Source organism: Leptonychotes weddellii, chromosome 16 (assembly GCF_054177405.1).
Source record: "Leptonychotes weddellii isolate Sample4059 chromosome 16, ASM5417740v2, whole genome shotgun sequence".
NCBI classification, from domain to species: Eukaryota; Metazoa; Chordata; class Mammalia; order Carnivora; family Phocidae; genus Leptonychotes; species Leptonychotes weddellii.
Genome location: NC_138384.1, coordinates 17,630,147 through 17,643,900, shown reverse-complemented (window position 1 = coordinate 17,643,900; position 13,754 = coordinate 17,630,147). Strand labels below are relative to the sequence as shown.

At 48.7% G+C, this 13,754-nt stretch overlaps 1 protein-coding gene across 1 annotated transcript in view; it reads right to left on the bottom strand.

Annotated features, from left to right (window-relative positions):
* Window positions 1–44: 44 nt before the first annotated feature.
* The window catches only part of CMTM4 (CKLF like MARVEL transmembrane domain containing 4), a 51,464-nt gene continuing 37,754 nt past the window's right edge, over window positions 45–13,754 (bottom strand). Inside the window, exons 3-4 of the mRNA XM_006732046.3 lie at window positions 8,909–9,007; window positions 45–7,557 (exon numbers count right to left, since the gene is read on the bottom strand). Of these exons, the coding sequence (XP_006732109.1) occupies window positions 7,393–7,557; window positions 8,909–9,007 (264 nt within the window). The 3' untranslated portion in view covers window positions 45–7,392. The remainder of the gene's footprint in view (window positions 7,558–8,908; window positions 9,008–13,754) is intronic.

The window sequence follows — 13,754 nt, the reverse complement described above, 5'->3', positions numbered from 1 at the left end:
CACCTTTGAAGGGACAGAAGGGAAGTCAGAGGACAGAGACAATGCCGCTTTTACGTGTCCATTTATTAAACAAAAATTCCTTCATGACGATTTAATACAATATTTATTAGCGATTAGTGTTGAGAAAATTATTTCCCTCTACATACAAAAATACAGATTTGAACACTATGAAAACGATCAGGACAAGTACCATGAAAAATAGGTCCTTCAAAAGAAATAAGGGGGCAAAATCGAGGGCAATGTGAGGCCCCTATCTGCTGTCAGGGACAAGCCACCAGGGGCAAAGACTTTGGGGCCCCGAAACCACTCCACATGGATACAGTCAAACCCACGAGCCAGGGTTCGAGAAGCCAGGAGACCCACCAACAGCATAAACCAACGTGTGCCAAATGGGCATCACCTCAGAATGCCCCACAGCTGTGTCCAAACTAGTAAAGGAAATAGACTTTTAAGAAGCAAAATGTAATAGTTATTAAATTAACATTGCCCCCCAAAGTGCCACCAGGCCAAGTAACAATGAATAATCGTATTAGAGTTATTAGCCATCTGACTTGACTTCCTTTGTTAAAATAATTACATATTCTGACCCTTCAAAAGGACAAAAAAGAAGCTACAACCGTATGTTTCAATAAACCCATTCCTTCATGTTGCAACGACTCAGCTAGTTTACTCGAGATTTTTCTTGACCGGACAGAACCCGAGTCCTACGGGGGTGGGAAAGCCGAAGGAGCAGCTAGAGTGTTAGCCGAGTCCCGATTTCATCAAGCTCCTCATAGCAGGGCATCTATTTTGTCCAGGCAGAAAACCGGAAAGGGCCACCGAACCCACCCGGCGCATCCATAAACCAGCGTGAGGTCCCAGGAGAGGGCCAGCCGGCGGAGGCCACCGGGGCAGCCTGTCTCCCGCGGGCAGAGCGGGAGGGGGGGCCTGAGCCGGTCCGGGAGGACACCAGGCCCGAGAAGGCCCTCGGCCTCACCAGCCCGGTAATAACGGGGCTCTTCGCCGTTGCCGACCCAAAGCGGGGAAGTCAGAGCACTGCGGGTATCTATTCTTTTTTATGAAACCACTTTCCTCTTTCTGTTTGAGGTGAGGAGTTGCTCGCTGTAACTGACCAAGTAGTTTAAAAATGCCAAATGCAGTTATACTGATTAATAATTATTTCACAGAAATATACTCTTACTCTCAGACTGTTGAAATAAGCAGAAACAAGTCGCTGGGGAGAGAAAGCAGCAGAGAGGAGACAGGAATAGCCAAGGTGGGGTGGTTTTTTTTTTTTCTTTTTCAAAATACGTAACGAAGTTTAAAGGGATAATGGCCAAACCTCAAAACCATCATTGCTAAAAGCAATATTAAAAGGACACAATCGAAAATCATGCTACAAAAATAGTGTCATCTGGTTTAACTAAATGTACATCTTTTTTTCAATTCCATGATTGACAAGTGTTTATGTGACTGACACACGGAAGGCACCGAAGGTGAAGCGATTATTATTTGTCTTAAAATATACAAAGACAGAATTATCTACTTTGGGGAAAAAAAAAAAACATACAGTCATACCTGTAATAAATAGTGTTTTTGCCACGGGTTCCTGAACCCCTACAAACTTCAACATATACAAATAGTTTCAATCCCTACATTCTCTTCGAGGGAACCACATCAAAATCAAGTTATTAAAAGCACTGGTTTTATCCACATACATCAGTTTCACCATGAGGCAGGATTGGAAAACTCATTTTGGGTTACAGAGTGAACCCGCCGGAAGTAGGCAGCCCCTGTGTGGGTCTGGGCCAGCTTGGGGGTCCATCCAGGCCTCCCGCTCTCGTCTTCCCCCGGGGAGCTGGCCCTCCCCCAGCCTTGGACCAGTCAGTTCTCCCTTTAACCCCTAATGATTTGCCTTCCTCGCTTCTGCAGGGGAACAGAGTCTCAAAACTCGCAAAACCGATTCTGGAAAAGGCAGGAAAGCAAAACGGCCCGCAGAGGGAGGCAGCCATCAGTTAGACCTGGCCCTGACTGGCATGGACACCAGGCCCCTACACTGTCCTCATTCCCTGGTAAAGCGGGGTGCTTCCTACTGGGGTTTAGCAGTGTCCTCCAAAGACAACTCAGATTTGACAGGTTCAGACTATTACCAAGTCCCATACAAACTATCCCCTGAATCAACTGTGTCACATCTTCTCTCCTCTGAGGCATAATTAGGAAAAGAAACTTCGGGCCTCGCCCTAATCCCATCAACAAAGCTGATTAAGGTCATTTGAGACAAGTTCCACTAGAACCATAAAAGTTCTGATAGTTCAGTACGGTCCAGGCTATTAACCCCTTAATGAAGGCTCTCTGGCCTTTGTGTACAATGCATCCCAAAGAAAACATGCCACTCCCAGCTGTCTAATAAGCAAGTCACCTGAATTAAAGTCTTGGCATAAAAATGTGGACAACAAACTAACCCTATGAAAAAGATGCACTATTAAAGGATCCATAATCTAAATTTTACTCTAGGCAAGTTGCCAGTGATTCAAGTTCAGTGGGCCTGTAGGTAACTTTTTTCTGTACTATTTATGGAATAAGAAAAACTAGAAAGGGGGAGAAAAAAATCCCCAAGGTTGAGAAATGACATCCAATGGAATAAAAATATAATCTAGACTAAAGAAGGGAAAACACGTCAAGACCCATTCCTCTGTTTCAAGCCTAAGAGTGTATAAATGCCATTTACTGGTATAAGGAAAAGTCAAATGGAACATTCATTTTCAGAAAAAAATTCCAGATCTAACAGATACTGAGGGTGTTTTCTGTCAGAGGTGGTTTCTAAACAAAAGCAATGTACAGGGTCAATTATTATTTTTTTTTTCAGGGTCAAATATTTCAAATTACCTTTTCAACCAGACAGTTCTTATGATCTCAGTAATATCTGCTGAGAAGAGAGGAAACAAGATTTTATAAAAAGTCAGGAAGGTTTGCAAAGCTCAAGGCAGGCAGCGTTAGGCCTGCATCCTCTCTAGGCACCCAAACCAGAATCTGAGTCACCCTGTCCAGACTCAACAAGACACCAAGAGCCCATCCAGAGCTCCAAGGCAGACTGGTCCCAACATCCAGCTTTTGTTCTCAGGCTGATTCCAAACACAAGACCTCATTTTTTCCAAAGCTAGAGGATAGGAAGGTAGTTCAGCAAGTACATTTTTTCAAAATGTCCTGGGTCAGTCACCATGTGTGGTGTGATGAAGGGCCCCCCAGGACACAGTCTGGGTGCAGAGCCCCTCCCTCCCCTCAGCTCCCAGACCTGCCCCTGCCCCCACCTCTTCAGCCTGTCGCCCAGCTGGTCCTTAGAGTGGGTGCTGATAAGGTAAGAAAGACTTGAAGACAGAAACCCTGGGTTCTGCAAAGTTCACTAGGAACTAAAAAAGCATCTGGGGACCTCACAAACCAATGGCAGTCCCAGGGGCAAGAAGCAACTTTTTATTTTGCTAGAGAGAATCAATGAGCAGTAGCCTTCAGCCTAGAAAGTGCTTTTTTTTTTTTCCTGCCTTTTGCTACCCGTTTAATGTCATTATTTTCCTATAAACAAGATATGGAGAAAATGACAAGCAGTGGCAAGATGACTTCATGGTTGCTTGGTTTTGGACATGGAGGCACAATGGGGACCACTTAAATCATCACTGCCTTCCAGAATCACTGAACTGACCACACGTTGCCTCCACACACTATTCATCTGTTAAGGCCAGTTCTGAGAACCCACAGAAAATCTTGCACAGCCAGAGATCAGAACTCGGTCCACCTCTTAAACACATGGAGGGGTGAGGAATTTCTTCCCAAAGAGCACATGAACGTTGACAAGAGAAGGTGAGCTGGGGCCACACATAGGACGTGACACACCGAGGCATTTTATTCCAGGCTTACTGGGTGCAAGAATTCACACATGTGTGCAGACAAGAGTCAGTGCTTCCTCTCCCCGAGGGACTGCCTGTGGCTTAAGTAAAGTCTCAGTCACTAAGAGAGCCCCACAGAAAGGCAGATGAAACTGCAAACTTCAAGCGAGTAGACATGTTTTCAACAGAGTCAAAAGCTCTCACCAGAAGCATCCAACACATCAGACTGACTTCACGCCTACCCACGGGCAAGAGCGTCCCTGCCAGGCGACTGTCGCGGTGCCCTGAGGGCTGGGGCTGGGGTCCCCCCACTCCCTGCTGCCGGGCAGACGAGGCCTGGGGACTGGACAGGCTGCTCCATCCCTGCCTTTTGGTAGGCAAAGGTCATCTCTCTTGGGTAAGTGTTGCTGCACAGAGTAAAAATCTAAAATAAAATACATCAAACTTCTCCGGTGAGATTTTAATCTGTGACTGCCTTCGTCCTTCCCTGGCTTTCTGTGAGGCCAACGAGTGTCTCTGGGCCTCCGTGACTGTCCTCTCTCTGTTTGCAAGGGGAAGACCTCTCCCTCCAATGCCTTCAGCAGTGCGAAAGGATACAGGAGACTCGGAGGGAAAAAAATACCACATCAACCAAATCAGTGCCAAGATCAACTTTCTCTGAAGACGTCAGCGTTTGCATCCATCTCAAACCACCCCAGAGGTTCCACCAAATGCTTGTGGGTTTCAACCATACAGTGTCCAGGAACAAATTCCAATTTACACAGCAACTGTAGTTCCCATCAAGTCTGGCACCCACTATGAACGCCAGCATCATCCTACCAGAAAACTGAGAAACACTAAGATTGCCTCAGCCTTAAAATGCCCCAAACCATATGCATGTGGTCCATATTGGAACTATTAAATGCACAAATAGGCTTCCTTCAATTTGCAAAAAAAAAAAAAAAGTCCTGGTAAGCCCTCCGCTAAATCTAGATTGTCCTGTTTGTACACAGAGGCAACACAAGGCAAATGCAAGCGTCGTCACACTCGCCCTAGACAGCCAAATTCCCTCCACGAGCACTCACGCCACACGAATGTCACCGGGTCACCTGGGTTAGAGAGCTAGGAGCGGGCCTGGCCGCTGCTGGTTGTCCTGGCAGCTAATTAAATATAAAGAAATATATTTACAAAAACCATGGGGGAGCCTCATGGCACAAAGGATATTAAATAGTTACAGGGACATAAATAATTCCAAAGATTCTACACTACGATGCAAATTGACCGTAAGTCCCTCTGTGGCACAAGGTGCCATCACTTTTTATCACCTGTAAGCATTTATAGTTTCGATGGGCTTCAGAACCCTTTCTTGCAGCTTTCAACACATCCTCAGGAGACCAGCAGGCCCTTTTTCACCAGATGATAAACTGACTTTATTGCAGTGACTTGGGAAAACTTGGGCAACGATCCTGCCTGAGTGGTATTGTTTTTTTCGATCTCACTTCAAAGGCGGCTTTTTATTGAGGCCAAGTAACATGATTCCCAACAGATTTCTGATAAAGTTCAGGGTGGTCCTTCCAAGTGGGCCCCGCTGAATGCAAGGCTGAGTCTTCGTGACCCTGTTTCTAACTGGAACTCTCAGAGGGAGATGAGCCCATTTTTGACGATGCAGACACACTCAACAAATGCAAAATAAATACACAAAATGAACAGATAAAATCCAGATGTCCTAATCTCCTCCGAAGTCACTACATCTACTAAGTTCAAAGTCTGCGACGCATGATTGGCACAGCCTCACAACACACACGGGCAGGGGGCTCGATCAGACCCGGGTGGGAGCAGGGGGTCTGCACGGGCAGCCCGCCACCCGGGACGCAGACGAGCTTGCACGTATGACCCAGGCCGCTGCCCCGGAAAGGAGCTGCAGAATTCGGATCGTACCGGGTGGCCGGTCCAGGGGGCTCACCCCTCGCCCCGACCCTTCAGCCATGGAACCGCAGGCCGAGCAGGGGGACCTGCACTGGGAAATCAGATGCGCTGGACGCCTTCTCACACGCGCTGTGCCCCCCACCGGCCGGCACACTCACGTTCGCTCCCCCCTTACACGGCGCCCTCCACCGCTGCCGTCGGTCACCGCTAGGTGAGGTCCCGGGGGCTCTCCCCGGGCTGCACACTCGTCCCCTGAGCAGGCCGGGTCTCCTCCCGGGGGGACGGCTAACCGCAGACTAGTAGAGCGGGAAGGAGGTTTGTAAACATTAACAACAGTTCAGAGAGGGAAAACCCGACAAGGTAAAACAATTTTTCCGTGAAAGATACAATTAGTCTCCAACAGGAAAAATACAAAGGACAAAAAACACTACAGCATCAGAGGGGCTCGCTGAACACGCTCACCACATAACCTTCACTTTCTCAAGAATCCATTCGAAACCTGACGTAACTAGAATTTTTCCCAACAACTTCCGAGATCAGCGTCCACAGTGCGGACCCTGAGGCACAAAAGCCAGAGCCTACGCCTTCTGAAACATCAGAGAAAGGATGTGTCGTGGTGGAAATTCAAGTATTTTCAAATCCTAGACAAACCTACTCAGAATCACTTCACAACTGTTGTCAGGCATTCAAAAATTAGCACACGTCCCTAAAACAGAGGTGGGTCCCCACCTGTGGTCCATGAAGCCAGCAAATGGGCAAGCATTCTGGCTGCTGGAATGGATTGTATTTTTTGTGTGTGACTTTTACCTGAGAAGGTAAAATTGCAGCAAGTCTGCAATTCAGCCTCCGGGTAGTAAGGGTGGGTAGCAAACTGGAAAACAAGATGGTCCCATATTCCTGGAGGAGGACGTGGGAGTCGGGGAGGTGATGCACTGGAGGAACAATCGCGTGATTTCTCAGCAGGGCAGGAAACGACGGGCGACCTTCCCGCAGGGCAGCGGGCCTGCCGAGCTGTGCCAACAGGACAGCAACTCTTCCCATCCCCGAAGAGTCCAGACCCAGCAAACAGCTCCACCAGCCACCCCTGGCCAGACCCTCAGCGTCTCCCGCGGTGTACCGGGCCTGCGCTGGCTGTCTCGACGGCCCAGGGATGGAAGACGAGGAGCAGGCGAGGGTCCAGGTAGCAGGACCACAAGCTGCCCTGCGGCCCTCGAGGGGCCTGCCCAGTGATCGCTGCTGACTCTTCCAACCCTGCACCTTCATTCCTTGATTTTTTACCCCTCCTAGCAGCTCCCATTAATCCAAAGTCTTGACTTGTCGCAAAAACCTGTGACAGGGTGGCGCAGAGCCAGATGTGAAGCCTGTGCTCGGGGACAGTGAGGACCTAGAGGAGACATGGCAGCCTGTGAGGCCCCTCCCGCCCGCCTCTGTCTCAGCAGCTGGGTATGCGGCTCCCTGCCTTGCAGACCCACCGACAGGGCCACTCTGAAAACCCTTTCCTGGAAGGAACTTCTACCAAAGAGGACAAAATTCAGCTTAATCACAGGAAAATCTGACGTGACGGGGGAAAGAAAACTTGGTTGAAAGGCTGGGCACAAGGATGAGAGGGAGGAGGGCTCCGCAGTTGGGCTCATGTGTCCAGGTGCTGGATCTCGGGGCGACCGTCCACGTCTCTGGACTCCGTGCGGGCTCGGATGTAGTCACTGGCGCTCTGCTGGTGGACACTGACTCTCCACTTCTGCACTGCCAGGAATGTGTTCACCGCATACACCGCAGTCGCCAAGAAGCCAAATATCTACAAAACACAGGCACGGTTAGTCCAGACACATTAGCCTTCGACAGGGTGTCCAGGCAGGACCTGCCCCGAGCCGCTCACATTGACCCGAGCTGTACCCACAACGCCCGGACCCACTGCCATCTGGCTGTCGGACTATGGCCAAGTGCATAGTTAAACATGACTCCCCTAAAGTCCTGCCTGACCTGAAGACAGCCTAAGGGTTCTCTTCAAGTATTCTGGATCTATTAAACACACACACACACACACACACACAAATCACAGAAGTACCTCTTTTTCATGGTCCCAGATAAGAAAGTACAATGTAGCCCAAGAACCAAACAGAAAATGAGGGTCTCATGTGTGAGATGCCCACCAGGCCACAATGGCTGACATTCCAAATCACAGCCCCCAGGCCTCCACCTGCTGCCCAGCTTGCCCCGCCCATGGGCAGCTCTGAGGTAAGCAGCAGCAGAATTGTAATGATTTGCTAAAGACAGATCAACCTACTGAGTGACACTTGGGAGAAGAGCTGGTTTCATGTTTTTTACAAACCTTTTAAACTGCCCTTCACCGTTGCAAAAGTGCTGCATATTCATTATAAATAGAGAACAATACAGAAATGCAAAGCAGAGAATCAAAGTCTTACGTGATCTGGTTCCCACCCTACTCCCAAAGGCATTCTACCTTGAAGAGCAAAAAAATGTCGTCTGGCTGCCAAATGGCGTCAAGACTGCCCTCTCCTTCGTTAAGATCCCCACACTGGCAGATAAGGCTCTTACCAGCAACATCACTAACAGACATCCAGGGCTCTGTTGGGAACAGACTAAAGGAGCCATTCTCAAATCGGAGTGTGCTCCTGAATCACCTGGAAGGCTTGTTAAAACATATTTCTGATTCAGGGGCTCCTGGGTGGCACAGTCGGTTGAGCTTCCGACTCTTGGTTTTTGGCTCAGGTCAGGATCTTAGGATCATGAGATCGAGACCCGCATCAGGCTCTGCGCTCCGCACGGAGTCGGCTTGGGCCTCTCTCTCCCTCTCCCTCTGGCCCTTCCCACTGTGCTCTCTCTCTCTCAAATAGATAAATAAATCTTTAAAGGGGGAGGGGGACATTTCTGATTCAGTAGCTCTGCGGGAGCCTGGGAATGGGATTTCTAAAAAGTTCCTTGGTGATGCGGAGGCTGGTCTTCTGGGGACTACACTCTGAGAACCACAGCACAGAAGGAAGCAGGACCTCAACTGGCTCAGTAACAACATCATCAGCAAAGAAAAAGTTCGAGAAGAATGAGCAGGACACATGCTAGGGGACAGAGGCGAGCGAGTCACGGGGTGTACAAATCCGCCTGTGTTTTAACCAACGCAGCTCACTCACCACGGCAGCAATTTCCGCTCCGGTCTTGTGGTTCAGAGCAGCTAATACAATCGAGGCAATAAAGAAAAAGAAAGTGCTGAGTCCAGTGTTGACCAAATCCTAAAGAAAGAGATAAAGTCACTTGAAAAGAATTACTTCATGCTTTGCCCTAAAAGCAGCTGAAGGATTTTCAAAATAAGGAGCACAACATCCAGCCTCTCTTATGGTTCCGTATTTTAGTCCTGATGGCCCAGGGGTACTGGACCCATGAAGGAAGGGAAAGATGGTAGCAGCGTATGGCGTATATCGCCTGATCTATCACCACGGCAAAATTCACATTTTAACCAAGCACGCTGTCATTCCTTGATGAATTATTATAGAAACCCAAACGGACTAACCCATCAAGGACATGCCTGTTAATTACTGTTTAGAATTCTATTGTCATCTTCTAAAAATACGCTCGAATCACCTTTCATTTGCATGGACAACACTCCCCGGGAGTCCAGAACGTACCGAAACTGGTGAAATCCCCTCCAACATCCCCTCATTCACATATGACATGATAAGTGCACTGTTTTCAGGCCTAGACAACACCCTTAGCCAGACCTCATGCTCTTTCTTATGCGTGGTCTTTCAAGGCTCTATGTGGCTAAAACCTAGAGGATTTTCTCATAAGCTTTCTGAAAAGCAAATGAGGTTACTATCCAATGCTTCAAAGATTTAACTCTAGTCGGGGCGCCTGGGTGGCTCAGTTGGTTAAGCGACTGCCTTCGGCTCAGGTCATGATCCTGGAGTCCCGGGATCGAGTCCCACGTCGGGCTCCCTGCTCTGCGGGGAGTCTGCTTCTCCCTCTGACCCTCCCACTTCTCACGCTCTCTCTATCTCATTCTCTCTCTCAAATAAATAAATAAAATCTTTAAAAAGAAAAAAAAAGATTTAACTCTAGTCGTAGTTGTTGAGAGGAACGTAGCACAGTGATTAAGTGTCACAGTCTGACTGGGGCCTAACCAACCATGACTTGGGACAAGCCACTTCACTTCTTGGGTGTCACGTGGGAACAGTACCCCCGCCTCATGGAGTCCTTCTAGGGCCCCAGGGAGCCACGCACGTGAAGAGCCGAGCCCTGCACCTGGCTCCCAGCTAGGGCTCCCTGCACATTTACTGATGCTTCTGTTATTACTAGTGTGACAACCGGCCGCTGACAGCCTGGGTCATACCAGAGTCCCTCTATAATCTCTACAGAGAAGCAGAACCCACAGAACATGCTAGACTGGTGAAGTGCCAGGCAGACCGTGCATCAACACCAGGTGGGGGTCCTCAAGGGCCATCTCCTCTTTCTATAAGATGCAAAAAAAGCAACGTTCTCATCACGAAGATGCTGAGCTTGTGCTGCAGGAACCCCAATACACTCCTGGTGGGCGCTTCTGTGGGGGTTCACGGGGAGCTCCAAGTACCCAAGACTACAAAACTCTGTCCAGAAACGTCTCCCAGCAGGACAGTTTTTAGTTGTGGCCAGGGCAAATTTTTCACAAATTCAAACCAGGAAGTGTTTAGTTAAAATGCTCAGTTCTGGGCGCCTGGGTGGCTCAGTTGGTTAAGCGACTGCCTTCGGCTCAGGTCATGATCCTGGAGCTCCGGGATCGAGTCCCGCACCGGGCTCCCTGCTCGGCGGGGAGTCTGCTTCTCCCTCTGACCCTCCCCCCTCTCATGTGCTTGCTCTCTCTCATTCTCTCTCTCAAATAAATAAATAAAGTCTTTAAAAAAAAAAAATGCTCAGTTCTGGGTAAGGTGCTGTAGGGACAAGGAAGAAGATAAAATGTATTTTCTGAACCAAAAACTGTTCAGAAGTAGGGGGAACGTTTTATGATTCGATGCTGAGGCCAGATATCAAACAAAACTGTATATACATTAGGGGTGACTACGTAAAAATATAAATGTGGTCAAGGGCCTGTACGCATTAAAGAGGTTCATGTTGTTTGTCTAGGATTTCCACATTTGGAAATTCATCTTAAATACCACACTAGTGCAGAAAGGTCTCAGTGTAAGGATGTTCGTCATAGAACTTAAAATCGCAAAAAAATGGGGAAGCAAACAAAATGCTCACGAACGGGATTTGTGAAATAAAACGGTATCGCCACAATGGAACACTATGCGGTCATTAAAAATAATGATATAGTTGTACATTTAACATGGAATATACTTAAGTAAAAAAGCATGATTCTGACGGTTCCGTTCTCCCCCCCTCACACATCACAACATACATGCCTGTGGAAGAGCTAGTTCACATGGTCTGGAAGGTTGTCACACCAAGTGACGCAAGTGGTAACCCTGATGCGTTGTATCATGTGTGACTTTTTAACGGCTTCAGTGAGATATAACTCATATGCCGTATAAGACGCCCACTTAAAATGGACAATTCAATCACCACGATCTAGTTTTAGAACATTTTCAGCACTCCATTAGCAGGTAATTCTTCATCCCTCCCCTAATCCTAGGCAACCACTACTAACCTGCCTTCTGGCTCTGTGGATCTTCCTATTCTGGACACTTCATATAAACAGAATTATATAATATGTGGTGTTTTGTGACTGGCTTCTTCCACTCAGGATGATGGTTCTAAGGATCACTCACGTTGGAGCATGTATCAACACTTCACTCCTTTCTAGTACTATGTTGTAGTCCACTGTATGGATATGCCACATTTTATCTACGTTTTCATCAGTGTTTGGACATTTGAGTTGTTTCTACTTTCCAGTTGTTTTGAATAACCCTACTATGAACTTACAAGCTTTTGGGTAGACATATGTTTTCACTGGTCTTGGATCACCACATGATTTTATTTTTTTCTTTTATTATCTGCATGTTCCAGCTTTTCTGTAACACACATTGCTCTGCACAGTTTATAAGGCTTAAACATGGGGCGCCTGAGTGGCTCAGTCGTTAAGCGTCTGCCTTCGGCTCAGGTCGTGATCCCAGGGTCCTGGGATCGAGCCCTGCGTCGGGCTCCCTGCTCGGCGGGAAGCCTGTTTCTCCCTCTCCCACTCCCCCTGCCTGTGTTCCCTCTCTCGCTGTCTCTCTCTGTCAAATAAGTAAATAAAATCTTTTTAAAAAAATAAAAAATAAAATGCTTAAAAGTGGAATACTGCAGGTGTTGGTCAGCATCAACTACTTGAGTTCTGTGTTCACGAAACAAAAATCAAGGCTTGTAGGTTCATCCTTCACATTAGGGGGAACACAGACACGCCCTCTGACTGGGCTTTGGGGGTTTGTAGTCAACAACGGTGATTAATCTTTTGTAATGCTTTTACTGGGACGTGTACTCTATCAGCCACATGCTTTCCAGTTTGCCCCAGCCGTCCCCACTCCCTACGGTCTCACAGCCCCCCCCCACTTCATGCTTCCGGTCTGGCCCCCAGAACACTCAAGGCTGCAGCCCCTCCTTGTGTTAGGGGATGAAGAGGAAATCCGCCCTCACACACACACACTCCCGGCTGTCTCCTTCAGTGACACACCGGCAGGTACAGGGGTGAACCCCTGTAACTCCAATAATGGGTCAACAGGATGTGGCCTAGAGGGTGTGAACCCAAGGCCCACTGGCCGTATCTGGCCCAAGGACGGGTTTGACTTGCACGGCATTCAAAACAAATTTGAACATGCCAACACTTAAATACCAGAAGACTGTACATAAAAAACGGACTTCTTAAAAGAAAAAAAAAAGCTTCTAGCTGCTCTTGAAAAGCTGTCCCCGAAGTGCCCTAAAGCAACTACACAGTCAGCTGGGGCTGGGGAAGAGAACGACCTGCCCCATCTCCCCGTCTCCCCGTCGCCCCGCCTCCAGCTCATGTTCTCAGAGGCCCAGCCCCAGCAGGCCCTGAGTCTCCAACCCCGCTCCCGTCCCAGAGAATGGGCCATCCAGCAACGTGCCCTGCCCCCCCCACACCCAGTGGGCACCCACTCATCTTTCCAGGCCCGGCTGGCACCGGGTTTTTCTTTGAACAACCCCTGCTGACACCCACTCCAGGCTTCTGCCCCGAGGAATCTACGACCTCCTTGCCTGGGTTCCACCAGGCCCCACACAAAACTGGATCTTACGGAGCACACTTACCAAAGCGCGAGCAGCTTGCATCGACCTGCCCTGTGCTTTCGGTTCCCAAATCCTGGCACAAAGCAGGTGTCCAGTACACGGCTGCTGGCCTGACCACAGGGGAGACGGCTGTAAACAGGCTCAGCCCCAGGCTCTCACTGCAGTCGCTCCCAAACCACTGGGCTCTGTGGCCGGCTCTGGTGTGAGCTCTACACATGGACGAGACAGGAAGTTCGCAGCCACTAGTCCACGCATGGACTTGTGCTCGAGTGGCCCCAGTGCCAAAGGGACAGTCCTAACACTGACAACAGTGGCATATACCCTCCGTGGAATCCCTGTTGTGTCAAGTGTGTGTCTGTGTGTGTGTGTGTGTTACGTCACCAATCCTCGCCTAATTATGATCCAAAATACGTATAAAGCAGGAGACGTGCTAGTTTGTCCTACTTTACGGGAAAAGATGAGTACGGTATGATAAAAAATATGTATTTGGTCTTTGTCCCCAGTTCCTTGGCATTTCCTGAGTGATGATAGGAGTGTCTTTTGTGATTCATAAGGAGCCCCTCTCAACCACTCCTGAGCTTATGGTAATGAGGTGAGTCTGGGGAGCCCCTGGATAGTTTCAGGATGGGAGCTGGTTACCAGAAAAACCAACCAGGCTGTTAGAAGGCTGGAACTTTCAGCCCCACCCCCACCAACCTCCAGGGAGGGCAGAGGGGCTAGGGATTGACTTCAACTTCCAAACGGCCAATGATTTTAACTCCATCATGCCTACGTAATGAAATC